At 46.5% G+C, this 20,116-nt stretch overlaps 1 protein-coding gene across 1 annotated transcript in view; it reads left to right on the top strand.

Moving 5' to 3' along the window:
- Positions 1 to 20,116, top strand: part of LOC129177407 (neuronal acetylcholine receptor subunit alpha-2-like) — a 37,059-nt gene that overhangs the window by 10,048 nt on the left and 6,895 nt on the right. The window contains exon 6 of the mRNA XM_054768515.1: positions 15,466 to 16,858. Within this exon, the coding sequence (XP_054624490.1) occupies positions 15,466 to 16,858 (1,393 nt within the window). The remainder of the gene's footprint in view (positions 1 to 15,465; positions 16,859 to 20,116) is intronic.

Below are 20,116 nucleotides of genomic sequence, written 5' to 3'. Positions count from 1 at the left end.
GCGTACTGAGGGGGAGAGACACAATATTGCAAGAGGAAAGTCAGATTTTTTTGTCGAGATAAATTATAGTTTTTGCAAGAACAGAATCAGATTTTGTGTGGAAATATTGCTCTACATCAGTGGGGTGTCCAAACTTTTTCCAACAAGGGCCTCGTATTGAAAAAACAAAAGATGTGGGGCGCTACTTTTTTTAATTTTGTAAAAAAAAAAAAAAAAAAGGACAAAAAACAAAAAAGGACAAAAAAGTTAGCATTATGTTATTATTAGTTATTAGTATCAACATGTCTGCCTTTTCTATTTACATTGTGCCTTTTTGCTCAAATGGTTCCCGGCCGCACTTTGGACACCCCAGATCTACATGAATAAGGTTGTATTTTTTTCTGGGAAAATATTGTGAGCTTGTGAGGGTAAATTCCTATTTTGGGTGACAACAGCCGTAATAATCCTACGACAATCGTCATATTTTTTCAGAAAACGTCATATTCTTACATATTCTTACATACCGTATTTTCCAGGAGTGATTAAGTGAAGTCTTAATCTTAGACAACTGAGGTTGAAATCATACTGAATTATTTGTCATATTACAATAAGAATAAGGCTGTGAATATTCTGATTCATCCAGGTCATTGTATTCTCAGAGCGTTCAATGAATCGCAACTTGACTGTTCAGGTTCTCAGTTCGCCTTTCATCTGAGCAGGCTTCATCAGTTCATGTTCAAAGACTAGGTGGGACACACACCAGTCAGACTAGATAGGACAGCTCTAGAATGAGAGTTTGGTGCAAGATCCAATCTATTTATTTATCCTCTAAAGCAGGACCAGAAAGGAATGATTGGCTGTTTAGTGGTGTCAAATGACGATCGTTAAGATACAATGGAGTGGGGCCTCTGCCCACCAACGATGGTTGTTTGGGTGGTATCGCCTTTGTTAGCATCCCATTTAGATGCGTCTGTGTAGGCTCTCAGTCGTACAGGATGATGTATTACTCTTCCTGGATAATTCACATTCTTCACTTCACGAATCTATCTCACTCATTAACAATTATAGCACCTTCTCAGATTACTCCATTAACTGGTCTAAATCCACAGTACTGCCCATTAACTTTGGTTTCCAGAGCACCCCCTCTATACCACTGTGTTCAGGGAACATTAAGTATTTGGGTATTAACATTTCCTCCAACCTGTCAGACCTGATCCGCTTGAATTATACTCCACTATTGAAGTCAATAGAGGATGATCTTGCACGTTGGAGAACCTTGCCCATCTCACTTACAGGCAGAGTATCCACCGTGAAAATGATGATTTTACCAAAGGTTAATTATCTATTTTCCATGATCCCCACTAAACCATCTATAATTTGGTTCAAGTCATTAGACTCATATATAAATAAATTTCTTTGGTAAAATAAGCCAGCGCGAATAAGTCTCAAAACATTACAAAAATCTAAAGAATATGGGGGCTTAGAACTCCCAAACTTCTCCAACTACTTCCTTGCAAACAGGTTACAGTATATCTTAAAATGGATCAACCCTAACCCATTGGATTATTTATGGCTAGACATAGAACAATCACTTAGCCACGAAATCCCAATTTGTAACCTGCCCTTCATTAGCCAAATCCTCCGAAAAAATAATTGTTTTAAAAGTATAAATATAAGCAACACTCTGACAGCTTGGTGGGAATTTTTAAAAATAACAAAATTCTCGCTCACTCCTTGCCAATACACTCCCGTCTGGAATAATCCTGACATCTTGCTTAAAAAGAAACCATTAAATTTCCCAACATGGCACGAAAAAGGAATAAGTTGTATGAAAAATATAATTATAGGAAACAACTTTATCTCATTTAACGACCTTGTTACACAGTATGGAATAAATCATAACAAATTTCTTGAATACATACAAATTAAATCCATAATTAAAGCAAGTTTCAGGACCATATCATGGGAAAGCAATACCACTATTGACCAATTTTTAAAAATATCTGCCCCTAAAACATTATCTAAATTATATATTCTACTTTCAAAAAATGACAACACAATTGGAGTACCAATCTCCAAATGGAGCTCAGATTTATCTACAAGCTGTGACCCTGAATTTTGGAAGCAAATATGTCTTAATGCTTCCCGGTTAATCAATAATCCCAACCTACAGCTGATTCAGTTTAAAATCCTTCATAGAGTACACTACACAGGACATAGAATGTTTAGAATGGGCTTAACTGACTCTAACATCTGTACACACTGCTCAGACCATAGAATAGATGACTACTTACACTCCATGTGGACCTGTGCTCCCATTAAAAATTTTTGGCACGGAGTGTGTGAGTACCTATCTTTGGCACTTGGGTTCTCCATTCCTACCTCTCCTTTACTATGCCTGCTGGGCGATCTCTCCACAATTGATGTAGAAACAAATCAAACACAGCTTCTCATCACTGCATTAAGCATCGCCAAGAAAACCATTCTCATCAATTGGAAATCAAGGAAGAAACTGAACATAGCTCTTTACAAAAATCTTTTGTTAGATCATATAGCTATGGAGAGAATGTCTGCTGAATCTAAAGAACAAATGTCAGAATTTCAGTCTATATGGGCACCAATAATTAATTCCCTGACCTGACTCTCAGGGGGGTGAGGGCATCTGTCTCTGCCCCTGGGGGTCTCGTTCATCTGGCGTGGGGTGTGGTCCTGGTCGCTGGGTGGGCCTGGTACCTCGGGGGCGGGCGGTGGCGGGCTTGGTGTCCCGGGTCTTCTTTGCTGGGCTGCCTACCTGGGGGGGCTGGTGGGTGGGGGTGGGGAGGGGTCCGGGTCGGGTGATGGGGCGGGGGCGAGGTCGGGGGGGTCGCCCAGGGGGCGGCGTTGGTTGGCCTCTGGGGTGGTGGGTGGATGGGGTGCTGCATCCTGCGGGTGCCGGGCGCCTACTGCTGCTGGGGGGGCCCGTGTGCGGCTGGTGGCGCTGGCTCTCCCTCGCCTCCTTTGCCTCTGGGGGTGGGGCGGGGACTGCCCTGGGCCCTCCTGCTCGGCTGCCGCGTGGGGCCGTCCGGTGTGGGGTGTGGGGGCCGGCCTCTCCCCCTGGTGGGGGCGCGGGTGCCTGAGCCCAGCTGCCCCCGCGGAGCCATCTCCCCTGGGTGGGAGGGTGGTTTGGGTTGCCCCTTTTTATTTATTTATTTTTATTTTATTTTATTTTTTTTTAATTATTTTATTTTATTTTATTTTATTTCACTGATTTATGTGTGTGGTGTATGTGTGATAGGTGGGAGCTGCCTGTTATCCTCCGGCGCCTGTGGCTGTCCCCCGGGTGACGGGGGCGCGGAGGTGGGGGTCGCGGATGTGCGGTTTGGGCTCGGGGTGGGGGGTGCGTGGTGCTGGGGTGGGGGGGATCCCTTGCTTTCTCCCCTCAGGGACGGGGCCGCTGTGGCTCGGTGGGTGGGGCGTGTGGGGGCCGTGGGCGGGTTGCGCGTGGGGGCGGGCGGCGTGGTGTCCATCTGCGTGGTGCTTCCCGGGATCGGCGGGAGGATGCTTGCTCCGGGGTGGGGCGGTCGGGGGTGGCTTTGGCCGGGGGCTTGGGGGTCGGGCTGGCGGGGGGCTGGCGGGCGGTCCCTGCTGCCTGCTGGTGTCGGGCTGGTCCTTGCTTCCGGGCCGGCGGTTGTCTCCCTCCCTCCGGGGTTTCCCCCTTGGCGTGTTGGTGGATGGGCGGGGGGTGGGGCGGTGGCCGGTCTGTGGCGTGGCGGGGGGCGGGGCGGGCGGGGGCATCTGCTTGGGCGCCGGGCGGGGGGCCGCTCCTCTCGCGGGCCCGGTCGTGCGGTGCTTGCTTCTCTGTCCCTCCCTGGCGCCTCTGGCCTGCGTGCTTCGTGGGTGCGGCCGTGCTCCGCTCTATGTGGGGTCCGGTGCTCTTGTGGTCGTCGTGGTGTTGCTCCCTTGCCGGCCGTGGTGGTATGCGGGGGGCGCGTGGGCGCGGCTCCCGCTGTCCTGGTGGCGGTCGGATCTGCCTTGGGGGCGTGTGGCTTGTCCGTGGTGTTTGGCGGTTTGGGGGTGGCGCTGTGAACGCTACCTCCGGTGGGGCTCCGGTGTTGGGGGGCGCTGGGGGTATCGCCTCTGGGGGGTTGGGTGGGCCGGACTGGGCATCCTGGCGGGCCGGGTAGGGCCTGTGGTGTGTCCTGCGGCACGCCCGAGCCTGGGCTGTGGTGGGCGGCCGGTCGGTCATGTGTCCTTGGTCCCCCCCCTGCTCGGTTTGGGCGGCGTTGGGGTGTGGGGCCCCCGTCCTTCCTGTGCCACTGCACCACCTCACATATATATATAGGACATTGGGGGGTGGCCTACGGTCGGGCGTGATTGGGGAGGGGAGCTGCCTTGCGGGGCTCCTTTGCTCCTGCTGTGCCACTGACCTGTTGCCCCCCAATTTTAATCGCAGAGTAGACACTTAGGGTTTGGGGGGGCTGGCCAGGTGAGGGGCCCTCCGAGCGGCAGCTGTCCCCCGATTTTAATTGCATCATTAGCTATCATCCACATACACTCCATATACATGCACACAGATACACCATTTTCTTTTATTTATTTATTTATTTTTTTAATTGCATCATAGACACTATCACACCTTATCACATACACGGGTGGGGCGGGCTGGATTGGGGTGCCTCGTGCACCTCGGCGTCTGCCCGCCAGGGTCGGCGGTGTGGCCGGGGGCCTGGCCGTCGCGGTGGCTCGCCCGGGGCGGCCTGGCCTGTGGGGTGCCCTTGTCTGGTTCGCCTGCCCTTCCCTGGGGTGGCCCTCTGGGGCCTGTTGATGCCGGGGCTAGCGCCGGGGGGGGCGGCTTGCGGTGCCCCCCCTGGACTGACACGTGCCGCGGGCGCCTCTGCGCTCTTGGGGCGGGTTCGGCGGTCTCCGGGGGGCGGTGCTGGTGCTTCGGGTGGCCCGTGTGCTGTCGCGGCGGCCGGTGGTTGCTGCGCTGTGGCGGCTGCTGGGGCGCCGGGCCAGCTGGTGGGTTGGGGCTTGGTCATGCTTGCGGGTACTGTGGGCCTGGGTGGCGGGGTGGGGGTAGGGGGGCGGGTGCCCTGGGGCCGGGCTCGCTGGGGGGGGTCGTGCTCTGCCGGGTGCTTGGGCGTCTGTCGCCGTTGCGCTTTGTGCGCTGCCGGGCCGCTGTCTGTGTCCTCGCCTCCCCCGGTCTGTCTGTGGGCTTGTCGGGGGTGGGGCTCCGGTGCGCGGGTGGTGCGCTGTCGGCTCTGGTGGCATGTGGCTGGTCTGGCTTCTGGTGGTTTGTGGGGGCCGTCGGCTGGTCGGCTGCTGGTCTCGCCTTCTCGGCTCTGGTGCTTGGCCTCCCTGCGGCTTGGGGTGTGGTGCTCCCGCTCTCTCTTCGGGGTTTGCTGGCCCGCGGGTGTCGGTTGGCGCTGTGTGGTGGTTCGCCTGGCTGCTCGCCCGTTTTCCCGCCTGCCTGCTCGGTTTCCCGCTCTCCTCCTCGCTGACTCCCCTGTCTGCCTCGCTGGCGGCGTCCTACCGCTGGGGGGGTGTGGCCGGGTGTCTTCCTGCTCCCCGGCGGTCTGCGCTCTCCGCCCCTGGGTTCTGAATCGTATGTCTGGGACCCCGGGGTCCCCGGCTCCGCTGCTCCTTGGGTTACCAACGGGGGATAGGGTGGGGCTTCCGGGTGTCGGGCAGTCGACCACTGTGTGTGTGTGTGTGTGTGTGTGTGTGTGTGTGTGTGTGTGTGTGCGCGCTTGAGTAAGTAAGAGTGTGTATGAGCGTGCGCATAGGGGTGTGTTTGTGCGTAGGAGTGTTTATGTGCGTGTGTGTGGGTGCGTAGGAGTGTGTATGTGCGTGCGTGTGTGTATTTTTATTTATTTATTTATTTTAGTTATTTATTTTGGGGGGGGGGGGCATACAGGGGTTTGCTCCGTGGGGTCAGGTGCTGGGCGATACATCTCTGCCGCCCGTGCCTCCGCCGGGTGGGTGGAGGGTGTGCCTCCTGCATCCCTTGGCGGGGCGGCCCTGTGTCGGGGGTCGGGCGGGGGTTGGCCCGGGGCGGGCCGGGCTCCGCTCCCTGGGGGTGGGGGTGGCGGTGGGCTGGGAATTGGCGCTTCCGGCGCGGGCGGGCTTCTTTCCGGCTGTGGAGGCGTCTCTGGGCCTGCCGGTTTGTGGCCCCCGGTACCCGTCTGCCTTTGTGGGGTGTGATCTCTCGCTGGTCTCAGGGGTTGGCAGTCCTCCGGCCCACTGGCGCCCTGTCCTTGGCTGGGATTACCTCTCTTCGGCCCCTTACTGGTCTTCCCGGGGGGGGGGCTCTCTGGGCTGGCTCTTGGGGCACTGATCTTTGTGCTGCCTGCCCCTATGGGCCTGGTGGCCTTCTGGCGGCCGGGGCCCGGCCTTGCTTTTTGGGGCGGGGCTCTCTGGGAGGTGGAAGGCGGCCCCTTTCCTTTCATGCACTCTCAGTGACAATCACACGCCCACACATTCCTGCACCTTTATATATATATGAAGTCTTCCTTACATACAGAGATACCTGTACATATGCACACTCACAGTACATACGTACTTCCCCACATTACTCACTGAGTTAACCAGGGTGTTATTATGTTGTTGGTTTTATTACAGCGACGGTGATATCAGCAGTATGACTATATATATGTGTGTATGTGCGGTATATATGTGTATATATATATATATATGTATATATATGTATATATATGTATATATATATGTATGTATGTGTATGTATGTATGTATGTGTGTATATGTATATTTTTTTTTTTTACAATGATGTGCATTACAGTAACTTTGATTCTATTCACTATCATGGATAATCATTTCATTACTACCGTTATGTGTGACTGTTTCAATGCGGTATTATCATGGTGATCACTATCATAATTCATCATTTCATGACTGCTATTGTGTGCGACTGTTTCAATGCAGTATTGTCATTGTGATCACTGTCATAGTTCATCATTTCATGACTGCTATTATGTCTGATTGTCATTGACAGCTTTGTCATTGTGGTTGTTGATAATGATTTGTCCTTTATCCTTGTTCGTCTTTATAGTTGTCACGGACATTTATTTGCTGATGTCGTTCTGTATGTTTCTGTTGTTCTGTCACAATTGTTGTTGTTGCTGTTGTTGTCCTTGTCTCTTGTCTCTCTTTTTTTTGTTTTTGTCCCCTCTCGCCCCCCCCCCCCCCCCCCCCCCCCCCCCCCCCCTTTCCTTTTCTCTTCTTCTCTGTCCCCTCCTGCTCCGGTCCGGTCGCTCCAAATTTGCTTTATAACAAGCATCAAGGTCGAATAAATTTTGTATGACAGGGGAAGTGTATATCACACTTCTCTCTGGCAGAGTAAATCTGTTGAGCACTTGACGGCATTTAGGTATACAATTCTATCTGCTTTAAAGGCTGGACAGGACAGGGGTAAAAAAAAAAAAAAAAAAAGAGTATTCTTGAAAAAAGTTTAGAGCGTACTGAGGGGGAGAGACACAATATTGCAAGAGGAAAGTCAGATTTTTTTGTCGAGATAAATTATAGTTTTTGCAAGAACAGAATCAGATTTTGTGTGGAAATATTGCTCTACATCAGTGGGGTGTCCAAACTTTTTCCAACAAGGGCCTCGTATTGAAAAAACAAAAGATGTGGGGCGCTACTTTTTTTAATTTTGTAAAAAAAAAAAAAAAAAAGGACAAAAAACAAAAAAGGACAAAAAAGTTAGCATTATGTTATTATTAGTTATTAGTATCAACATGTCTGCCTTTTCTATTTACATTGTGCCTTTTTGCTCAAATGGTTCCCGGCCGCACTTTGGACACCCCAGATCTACATGAATAAGGTTGTATTTTTTTCTGGGAAAATATTGTGAGCTTGTGAGGGTAAATTCCTATTTTGGGTGACAACAGCCGTAATAATCCTACGACAATCGTCATATTTTTTCAGAAAACGTCATATTCTTACATATTCTTACATACCGTATTTTCCAGGAGTGATTAAGTGAAGTCTTAATCTTAGACAACTGAGGTTGAAATCATACTGAATTATTTGTCATATTACAATAAGAATAAGCCTGTGAATATTCTGATTCATCCAGGTCATTGTATTCTCAGAGCGTTCAATGAATCGCAACTTGACTGTTCAGGTTCTCAGTTCGCCTTTCATCTGAGCAGGCTTCATCAGTTCATGTTCAAAGACTAGGTGGGACACACACCAGTCAGACTAGATAGGACAGCTCTAGAATGAGAGTTTGGTGCAAGATCCAATCTATTTATTTATCCTCTAAAGCAGGACCAGAAAGGAATGATTGGCTGTTTAGTGGTGTCAAATGACGATCGTTAAGATACAATGGAGTGGGGCCTCTGCCCACCAACGATGGTTGTTTGGGTGGTATCGCCTTTGTTAGCATCCCATTTAGATGCGTCTGTGTAGGCTCTCAGTCGTACAGGAGTTGTCCATCGAGGAAAAGGCTTCTTGAGACGTCATCTGTACTTCTGTGAAGAAGGTGTCGGACGTTTCAACATCAACATCACAGGGACAATTCTAGTGGTCCGCAATCAGCAGTACATCTACACCTTAAAGGTACCAATCACTCTTTTCAGGACAGCGAGGTAAAGATTTTGGGCAAAGAAAACAGATGGTTTGAAAGAGGAGTAAAGGAAGCTATTTTTGTCAAACAACAGAACCCATCATTGAATCGGAATGGTGGTTTGAGGTTTAATTTGGACCCTGTGTTCAGCAGGTTACTGAGACCGAAACCCACAGCTCTTAGTCTTGCAAATGAGGTGAAGCCAGGGCCGAGCCAGAACAATAGATGCTAACGAGCCAGTATCAGAGTCGTTCATACCCAACTCAAGGAGCGACACTTCCCTTTTATTGGAGGTGTTAATAGCAGGATAGGATTATACCACTACTCCGCCCAGGCTTAGTGTAAGGAACCAATAGGAGGAGGGTGTTGGCACACCAATTCCGCCCACTCTTACTGTATTTAAGGCCTAGGCTACCAGCACTTATTATTTCGCTGACGAAGCTCTTCGGATGAGGAGCGAAACGTCCGACACTTTCTTCACAGAAGTACAGATGACGTCTCAAGAAGCCTTTTCCTCAATCCCATTTAGATGTAGTCATGGTCATGGACCCACCTGAAACCAAGGTAGCTATGCCTTGTGTATTTGTTGGAGGTTAAATGAGTGAATCTGACTTTGACTACTGGGCTGTCTTTGAATAAGGATTTTCATAGTCGAATCTGACCCGATATGAGCAAAATAGTAACTAAAACTGCAAATCCGGAAGAGACGCTGGGCTTCACTGTGTGTAAGCGCCACAATCTTGTATATGTATAGGTCTTGTTAAACACACATATCATTTTCAATTTTTTATTAATACAAATGAGGTTGAATTTGGATCAAAATAGGCTATTTAAACAAAAACAAAGACATTCTATGCAAAGATGTATGCTCAGAAGCAGCCGTGCGCACCCCCATGTAGTCAGAATGGTATAACCTTGACCACATGACGTTTTCATGTGATTTGACTGCGAGACTGATAGTCGAATCAGACTCCTCCGAATCGAATCGTCGAATAGTCAACTATTCTAAGACACCCCTACTGACTACACTACATTACCTGACATTAGATCAACCATTTCGACAGAATTGACAAAGTTCATCATATCATAACTTTATAAATCAATTCATCATGCAAACCCCCAGGTAGAATATTATGATGGCTGTCTCTCTCGCAGTCACTCAGAATGATCCATACCTTTTAAACGGCGCCATCCTTGAGGCAAGTATAATCACATCAACATTAATGTGCGGAATCTGCTGATTCAATTCCAAGAAAAGGCGTTAGTGGACAAAAACAAGAAGACGGCGCCAACACTCTCCTCCTGTGCCAATGCCGTTAAGTACTTTTTAGCTGCGAACAAGGTCATACTTGATGGGCGGCGGCCATAAACAAACTAGGAACATTGCACAAGGCAATACATTAGGCTGAGGAGAATAAAATGTAATTAAATGTGTTTCAAAAGAGCCTCAGATAAAACGCATTCACTGTGACTGCCATTATGAGTGAAAGGGAATTCTCAATGACCAACATAACAATGAAATTTATTAGACATGACAAGATTTGCTGGGTACAATTACCAAATCGACTTGTCATTCAAACAAAGCGTATTGTGCTCTCAGCTGATTAAATGGCCTCTGGACTATGAAACTAATAGCACAAGACATGCGCATACTTTAAAGAAGACTCAAAAGGAACACTACGGCTAAAATATGCTCAGTTTTGGGTTTGGATGCGTTGTCTGTCGTAAAGCCAACATCATGTTGCTTCTCTGAAATTAAGAACAAAAACTCCACGAACATCTCCACATCTACCACAACAAACTAGCTGAAATAACTACAGTGGAAGCTTCCACCACGGTTAGTGTGTTTGTTGGTTAACAGCAAAAATGCACGCCACAATTTTGCCTCCAGTTAGCATGCAATATGGTGTGCATCTTGCCGCGTTATTAATACACTGCATGAGTCCGTCTGTATTCTTAATTTTTTTTTCAGAAAACTTCCTTTTTGGTTAGCATCCTATTAACTAGCGAACAAAATGGCAACCAGAGCTGAACGTTACATTGCCTGTCTATGATGTCATCAGCATTTGACCTTCAAAAATGTAAACACAAAACACATTTTTAGTTTTACAATGATAGTTTCACAGACATAAAACAGTTCTTCCTCCAGGCATCCTTCTGTCTGGAGAGAAAATGTTAGCGCCCCGGTTGGTCAATAATCAGTCTTGTTGAGAGCAGCGTCTGGTGTGCCTCAGCAGTCCGATTCTGGCTTGACAGTCTCTGCCGCAGGTGTGGGACACAAAGTCGGACGGCTGGGCAGCGGCCTGGCTCTGCTATTCTTTATTAGTAAAATTAAGTGGACTATCTTACAATTATTCGGGTAAATGCAAGTAATTGACAAGCTTACTGTATTGCTATATTTATTGTGAAGCTTAGTTGGTTTTACATATATTATTATATTATACATACAAAAATTATTACATATATGACATTAACATATGTTAATGTGAGCCATAGAATAAATGCAGTATTATCTGTTATTCACCGTTCAATTGTGCTAATTTTAAAAAGTTCTCAATTGACAACATGTGATGGGACAACTTTGAAAGGCGCTGGCCAAGATAAAATATTAAAGTTATTTTATTTTGATGAAATGATGGCCAATTTTAAATTAACAAACCAATAATCAAGTTTATTTGTAGTTCTAAATGTAATTTAGCAGTTTTTACTCACTTTTTTTGTCTCTCCTACGAGGTAAAGCTTTTTTCGTACAACAGTTTACATCATATGCAAATGATGTGCAAATTAGATGATGACGCCCTCCAGCGACACCCAGGACAGCCAATAGCTACTTTCCTTACTGAAAAGTTGGCAGCAGTGGGTCCACTCCTGACTGCCTTCACCGTGCTTCGTGACTGCAGCAGCTCTGTCAGTCTGCGATTGCGGCAAAGCAGACTGAAACAATACTGACAAAGCAAAGTAAAAATTTAAGTCCAGGTTTCAAAAGAAGCAAGGAGCGAAGGAAAAGAAAGGGTGTCAATATGTGACCCAGCAAGAAAGGTGGGTCGCCCAGTCAGTTTGTGTACATCTCCCTCCTTTTTCAACATTTAATCAGCGCAAATAAATGTTTAGCAAGAATTTCCTCGCTTGATTTACTTGTGAAACAGAACATGTCGTGAGTTTCCTGAGTTTAAAGTAGTGTCACTGTTTGAAACACCCCCAAAAAATCCTGGTTACAGTTATGTTGCACTAAAACAATGTCACTGGTTTTGCACGATTGCTGTTTGTACGTTGGTTGAGTTATGCTGCCCATAATATACTCTTTAAATGTATTTGAGCTGTTATTTGACAGGAAAAGCTAGGATTTACGGGAGGTTTTTGGTCTTATTCATACAATACCAACCTACTTTTTCATTTATTGTCACCGCTGTCACTTTGTTATAACCATATTTCAAACCTCAAAAGATTTAGTTATCACCTGATGTGTCTTGTAATTCATTCCATCCTGAATTCCCTTTTCCATTTCAACTTTATTTTTTTGTTGGCATGCAGCTACATTTATGCATGTGCTGTTTCCATTATTTTGAGATTATCTTAATTTATTTTGGTTGAAAAGTGAATGTGTATGTGCGTTGTTTTGGTCTTGTCTTTCATGAACGTAAGGAATATTTTCCATTATAGAGTTTTACAATAAAAATTACAGTGAGGCCTTTTTAAATCCGCTATACTCTCTTGCATCAAATAGTGAATTGCATCGTGTATGCAGCCTGTTGCATAGACGCCTCTATGCAACAGGCATATTTCAAAGGTAGCATTGAACATAAGAAGCAAGACTTTTTCAAGGCTTCAGAGTTGGGGTTATGTCAAGCTTTTATTGGATCGGTTAAGGTCCTAGAGATGTCGTGACAACAGCTGCCAAGGGGGACCCAGGTGATATTTTTTTTTTCATGGGGACCAGAATTCCTGGCGGCGCCCATGGCATGATGAGCCAAGGCGAGTGGTAATGAATTGAGTTCAGGTGCATCACGAATGGATGGATGCAGTGTAGTATGTAAAGCAGGGGTTCATTTCATAGGAAGGGTTGGATTGGTGTAGTATAGCATGTACAGCAAAGCAGAGGTTCATTTCATTGTCTTGAAGAAGAGGATATTGAAAAAGAAGGGATTGAGGGGATGATGCAATTGCTGTCTATGACATGCCTTTTCAGGCAGCTGGTGCTTATATGAATAAAGAATAAAGTTGCATTTTCAGGAAGCAAGTTGGAAGGTTTCGATCATAAAGTTGTATTTCTCAGGAAATAGAAGGCAGGGTTTGCCCAAGGATTTTTTGAAGTGGTGGTGGGCTGCATGGGAGGTGGACTGGCGCCGCAGTGTCATGCCATTGCTGTGTCGCTGTGGCAGCAAATTTATTTTAAATATTTAATTTACGATCGATAATATTGTCAACGTTAGGGTCGTTTTCTTGAACAAGAAATGCATTAATTAACTTTAACTACCTTTCTCTCTGCCTTTTCTTCCTCTCTTTATCTGTCATGTGCCAACAGGGCAGACAGGTAATTCGTTTTTTTCAAAATAAAGCGTAGTGAAATGTTTTTATGTTGATATTTTATTTCAAACTAATTGTGGTCAATATGTAAATATAAATATATATATATAAATATACGTGTATCTATATGGCACAGGGGTGCTCACACTTTTTTTAGTCTGTGGGCTACTTTTAACATGACCATGTCCCAAAGATCTACCTCCTACTATAAACAGAGAATATATATATTTAGTATATTAATAAATATGAGTATTTATGTATATTGTACATTTATAGCAGGGGTGCACACAATCAAAATGATCTATTTAAAATCTAACCGGTAAACTTTGAAACTTTCATACCAAACAGTAATGATTAGTATTTCACAGTTTCAAAGTTTGCAGGTCAACAAAATAGTTGCTATAGTTGCAGTAATTTACTATTCAAATCAATGTGGCAATAAAGATAAGTACACATAATTCCTCAATAGATGTGTAGTGTGTCAGTGAAAATAGCTGTGTAGCGTCCATTATACATACACTTTATGTATTACGTCCAGTTAGCATTTGCTTCAAACATTACAGATATCGTATACGAGAAATTAAAAGAATTATGCAAAAGACAATGCAGGCGAAGTCAAGACAACATATTAAAAAGCTTTCAGCAATGGGCACATTTTCCAATTCAATAGTAGTTTACAAATTGTAGTTGAACAAGCTAAGTTAGAGAAATGACACATTTCTAGAGTGGAGTCCATGATGCGAAGCACAGCCATGAAACAATTGACTTTTTTCTACATAAGTAGCCACTACAGGTGAACGGATAACTTTTGTTATAGCTACAGGCATCTTACCACCGAGTTAGTTTATCCATAACTGGAATAATAAAGATGAAAGTTGCATTATCCGTGTGTGGCTGCCGACATCTGTCCTCCACTTTTAATGTCAGCTGACATTAATGTCATGCTTAATGTCAGCTGACTGATGTCGTATGACATCTACAAAGTGACGGTTATGATGTAGGTGACACGCGACACTACCTTCGCCATCGCTGTAATAGGCACCCCTGATATAGCATACTGTATATGTATATTCATATAATGTATTATTTAACATTATTTTCATGTTAAAAAAACATCATTTCCCGAGGTGTTGCAGCTTATATTTTACCGTGGCACTGCCCCACGATCCATTACATGTAACGGAAACACTGGATGAATTATGGAAAAGTAGACTATAAGTAGCTAGAACAAAAAGACAGAATAAAAATTGAAGAATAATGTTTAATTTTTCAAGAAAAAAAGTAATTTTGCAATAAATCTAAAAAAAAAATAAAAATAAGAAAAAAAGTTTTACAAGAGTAAAGTGAGTTTTTTGCAATGACCTCATATTTTTGCATGAAAAACAGGGTAATCTTGCATGAAGAAAGTTGCATTGGGGAAAAAAAGTCCTAATCATGCAAAAATAAAACCTGTTTTTTACGGGGGAAAAAATCCTAATTTGCGAGCATTACGTCAGATTTTTGCTGGAAACAACTGTAACCTTGAGAGAATCTTCTGCTTTCATCTTGTCCGATTAGTGGTCACTACAGGGATTGTGTGTTTCCATCTTGTGAGAAAAAAGTTGTTGCATGAAGTTACATGAATAAAGTCAACAGTTTTACAGAAAAGGTCATAGTTTTTCAGAAAAGTGCAAATTTAAGAGAAAAAAAGTTGTACAATTAAATCTTATTTCTTTCTGGATAAAATGTTTAATCTTTGAGAAAATCGTAATCTTGTGAGTTTAAATAAAGTTAAATAAATAAAGTTTAAATGTTTAACGGGAACAAGTCGTACAATGTTTTTTGGAGGGAAAGAATGTTGTAATCTTGTGAGAATAAATTTGTGTTTTTTGTGAAAAAAAGGGGAGTTGTAGTATTACCAGTGCAAATATTTTTTTCAAAAAATGTGACAATGAAGTTGTATTTTGGCAAAAAATAAATATTTTTTCTGAAAAGGTAATCTTGCGAGAGAAAATAAATAGCATTTTGCGTGAATAAAAGTTGAGGAAGTTTTTCAGGAAACAAATCTGCATAAAACTAAAGCTGTATTTTTTCCTTGCAAACAAAGGAGGAGTTTTGCAATAATAGTGCAAACTGCGAAAACTACGTCACATTGAATGCATAGGACGGAAAAAGAAAGTAGCAAAAAACAACACCGGAGGAGAACGAGGATCCCACCTGTGGGCCTGCAAAAATGTTTCGCTTGATGGCGGCCATGTTTTTTAAACGATCTTGCAGGTGCTTATCAGTCCCCTGAAGGTGTGTACCAAATGTTCTTATTTTGGAATGGGAAGTCAAACCATGTCATCGTGTTGTGTATTTGTCAGAAAAATAATAACACAGGCATGTCATGGCTGTATCTTGTGTCTCGTCTGCAGCGCTGATGGTGACTTTGCAGTGACCCACCTCACCAAGGCTCACCTGTTCCACGATGGGCGCATCAAGTGGATGCCTCCAGCCATTTACAAGTCCTCGTGCAGCATCGACGTCACCTTTTTCCCCTTCGACCAACAGAGCTGCAAGATGAAGTTCGGCTCGTGGACGTACGACCGAGCCAAGATCGACCTGATCAGCATGGCCAGTGACGTGGATCAGATGGACTACTGGGAGAGCGGCGAGTGGGTGATCGTGAACGCGGTGGGCAAGTACAACACCAAGAAGTATGAGTGCTGCACGGAGATCTACGCGGACATCACATACTACTTCATCATCCGAAGGCTGCCGCTCTTCTACACCATCAATCTGATCATCCCCTGCCTGCTTATCTCCTGTTTGACCGTGCTGGTGTTTTATTTGCCATCGCAGTGTGGCGAGAAGATCACCTTGTGCATTTCGGTTTTGCTCTCCCTCACAGTTTTTCTATTGTTGATTACAGAGATCATCCCGTCCACGTCGCTGGTGATTCCGCTCATTGGAGAATACCTGCTTTTCACCATGGTCTTTGTCACACTGTCCATCATTATCACTGTTTTTGTTTTGAACGTACACCACAGGTCGCCACAAACCCACGGAATGCCTCATTGGGTGCGAAGGGTCTTTTTGGACATGGTGCCCCGGGTCCTGTTCATGAAGAGACCACCCGGTACGGCCAAGCAGCACTGCAAGAAGCTCATTGAAATGATGCACCGTCCCACCAGTATATCAGCGACGGGCAACTCCCAAACCTTCTGGATGGGTGTAGAGATGGGGTTCACTCATATTAGGCAAGCGGAGAAAAGCCTGCCGAAGACTCCATCCGACAGCCCAAATATCCACATCTGTTCTCCTTCTCCCCCCTCCTCCCCTCTCCAGAAAAAAACCCCAATTAAAGCAAACATCTTTTCCCAGTCGCCCACCAAACAGTGTTCCAGTCTCCAACGAGTACACAACTTGTCTTCTTCTCAGTTGTCCTTACCCCCAACGTTGCCTCTAGGGCCCCTTCGCGGCCTCTCCAAGGAAGACGCCAACACACTCTCCCCGAACGGACGCTCCCACAGCACAGAGCAAATGAGCGACCACCAGAGGGAGTTTCCTCTGAAGGCAGAGCAGCGATGTCGATCGGGAAGCTTCCGCTACTGCTGCCTTCACAACGAAGGGCCAGAGAAAGGGACGGGGTCTGTAGACCAAACAAAGCAACAAACGCAGACAAACTGCCTCAAGGCAGAGTCCACGAAACAAGCAAGGAGCCAACAAGAGTTGGTGATTCCATCCATCTCCCCGGCTGTACAACGGGCCATTGAGGGAGTTCAGTACATCGCCGATCACCTCAGGGCGGAGGACGATGACTTCTCAGTGAGTTGTTTCCTTTTCACTAAATACAGCTTTCATTATTGTAACATTGGAAATTGTCTCCCTGGGCTCAGTAACTAAAGTAAGTAAAAAAATGTGGCTGCACTTTGATGCAGTTGGCTGTCTGTGAATCACCACCTTAACATGGTGGAAGGGTTTGAGTGCCCAAATGATCCTAGGAGCTATGTTGTCCGGGGCTATATACCCCTGGTAGGGTCTTCCAAGGCAAACAGGTTCTAGGTGACAGTTCAGACAAAGAGCGATTCAGAAGACCCATTGAGAAACAATGATGGACCGCACCAATTATGGACAGCGGGCCGTCAACCTGGAGCCAGGCCTGGGGGTAGGGCTCCCAGGCAAGCGCCTGGTGGTCAGTGGTGCTTTGTGTAGTGGGTGGCCAAATCTGGTTCTTGGGACATGTAACGTCACTTTTCTGTTGGGGAAGGAGCCCGAGCTTGGGTTCTGGACCAAACTCTTTGAGAGGGGCTGGATCTTGTTCCACTCTGGGGTTGCCGCAGGGGAGAGGCGCCAAGCTGGTGTGGGCTTATTAATAACCAGCTGGAGTCATCGCCGGATCATGAGAGGGTCATCTCCCTACGCTTTTGGGTTGGAGAAAGGGTTCTGACTATTGTTTATGCATACGCACCAAACGGCAGCCCATAATACCCAGCCTTCTTGCAGTCTGTCAGCAGGGTGCTGGACGGCATCCCTGATGGAGACTGTGTAGTTCTACTGGGAGACTTCAACGCCTATGTGGGCAATGACAGTGTGACCTGAAGGAGCATGATTGGGAGGAATGCCTCCCCGATCTGAACCTGTGCGGTGTAATGTTATTGACCTTCTGCGCGAACCACAGTTTGGCCATAAAAAACCCACCATGTTCAAACAAGGATGTCCATAAGTGCACCTGGCACCAGGACACCCTAGGCTGCAGTTCTATGATCGACTTTGTAGTCGTATCATCAGACGTGCGTCTGCATGTCCACTGAGCTGTCAACTGATTACCACCTGGTGATGAGTTGGATCACATGGCGGGGTAGGATGCTGGGCTGACCTGGCAGACCCAAACATGTAGTGAGGGTGTGCTGGGAACGTCCAGCAGAGTCTCCTGCTTGTCGAGTCCGCAACTCTCACCTCAGGCAGTGCTGTGCCTGCATCCAGAAGGAGGACGATGATATTGCGTGCCTCCATTGCTGAGGCAGCCGATTGGAGCTGTGGCCGCATGGGAGCAGTGCCAGTCGTAGCGCCAAACCCCAAAACCAATTGTGGACACCGGAGGTAAAGGCAATTTGAAGGAGGAGTCCTATCATGCATGGATGGCTTGTGGGGCTCCTGAAGCAGCTGTCAGGTACCGGCAGGTCAAGCGACTTTGGTGGTGGAAGGGGCTTCGGCGGTGGTCGAAGCAAAATCTAGGGAGGATTTCGGTGATGTCATGGAGCACAATTTTTGGTCTGCCTCGAAGACGTTCTGGCAAACCATTCAACTCCTCAGAGTCTGAGGACATGAACATGGGCAGGTCCATCACCGTGGCTGAGGTATCTAAGGTAGTCCAAAAACTTGGCAGAGCTCTGGGGTTGGACGAGTTCCGCTAAACTTCTCAGTGGCAGAGCTACGGTGTTGGCCGGATTTTTCTCTGAATTCCTCAAGGCTCTGGATGTTGTGGGCCTGTCTTGGTTGACACGTCTCTTCAACATTACGTGGAGGTCAGGAAAAGTACCCCTGGATTGGCAGACCAAGGTGGTGATCCCCTTATGAAGAAGGGTGACCAAAGGGTTGTTCCAACTATAGCACTCCTCAGCCTTCAATGTCGACTACAGAAGGTGCAATGTGGTTTTCACCCTGGTCACAGAACACTAGGCCAGCTCTACAACCTTGCAAGGGTACTGGAGGGTACATGGTAGTTTGCCCAACAGGTCCACATGTGTTTTGTGTCCCTTGCAGTGTCCTGTGGGGGGAGCTCCAGTAGTACGGGATTGGTGGCAAGCTACTACGTGCCATTCCGTCCTTGGACAACCAGAGCAGAAGCCTGGTTCGTATTGCCAACAGTAAGTGGAGCCTGTTTCAGGTGAATGTTGGCCTCCACCAAGGCTGCCCTTTGTCACCGATTCTGATCATAATTTTTATGGACAGAATTTCTAGGCACAACCAAGGTGTCGAGGGGGTCCGGTTTAGGGGGCCTTAGCATCTTGCCTCTGCTATTTGCAGACGATGTGGTCCTGATGGCCCCATCAGGCTGCGACGTTCAGCCTTTACTGGGGTGGATTGCAGCTGAGTGGAACGCTTCTAGGATGAGACTCAGCATCTCCAAATCTGAGGCTGTGGCTCTCACTCGGAAAAGGATGGCTTGCATCCTGCGGGTTGGGAGTGAGGTCTTGCCCCAGGTAGAGGAGTTCAAGTATCTCAGGGTCTTGTTCACGAGTGAGGGAAGGCTGGCGCATGAGGTCAACAGGAAGATCGACGCCGTGTCTGCAGTAATGTGGTCGCTGTATCGGAATGTCGTGGTGAAGACAGAGCTGAGCCAGAAGGCAAATCTCTCAATTTGCCAGTTGATCTGTGTTCCCACGCTCATGAGTTTTGGGTCGTGACCGAAAGAGCGAGATTGCGCATACAAGCGGCCCATACAATGGCTGGATTCACCCTAAGACCTAGGTTCCCAAAGTGGGGTACCCCCAAGGAGTCCGCCGATTGTCATTGGGGGCCGTGAATAAAAATGAAAAACAATTTGCACCTAACACTCACAATTATGAGCGCAACTTAACGCCTCATAGCACACAGCACACCGTCATGGCAGAAAGAAGGAAGGCGACACAGCATGAAGTTCTTCATTACTCTGTATGAGTTATATGAATAAGTAAGTTTGATGATTATGTTCTGTATTAAGAGTGTTTAATCTTGAAGGTTTAACTTCTATTGGTGTTCCAATCCCCGCACTGTGAAAACCTGTCATTGTATGTGTGGATGAGCGAGTGGAGATTCCCCTGAAAATGAGGCTTTACCGCCGCTTTTCCCTTTCAATTTGGTATCAAATTAATATGCAGATTTAAATCACAGCGATTGCTAGTGGATAAAAGTGAAGCTCAAGTTCAACCCATTCAAAGGGAAGTATCCTAACCCATCCATCCATCCATTTTCTATACCGTTTCTCCTCATTAGGGTCACGGGGGCATGCTGGAGCCTATCCCAGCTGACTTCGGGCGACAGGCGGGGTACACCCTGGACTGGTCGCCAGCCAATCTCAGGACACATATAGACAAACAACCA

This window comes from Dunckerocampus dactyliophorus, chromosome 1, assembly GCF_027744805.1.
Source record: "Dunckerocampus dactyliophorus isolate RoL2022-P2 chromosome 1, RoL_Ddac_1.1, whole genome shotgun sequence".
In the NCBI taxonomy this organism is placed as follows: Eukaryota; Metazoa; Chordata; class Actinopteri; order Syngnathiformes; family Syngnathidae; genus Dunckerocampus; species Dunckerocampus dactyliophorus.
This window is presented reverse-complemented; position numbering and strand designations above follow the sequence as displayed.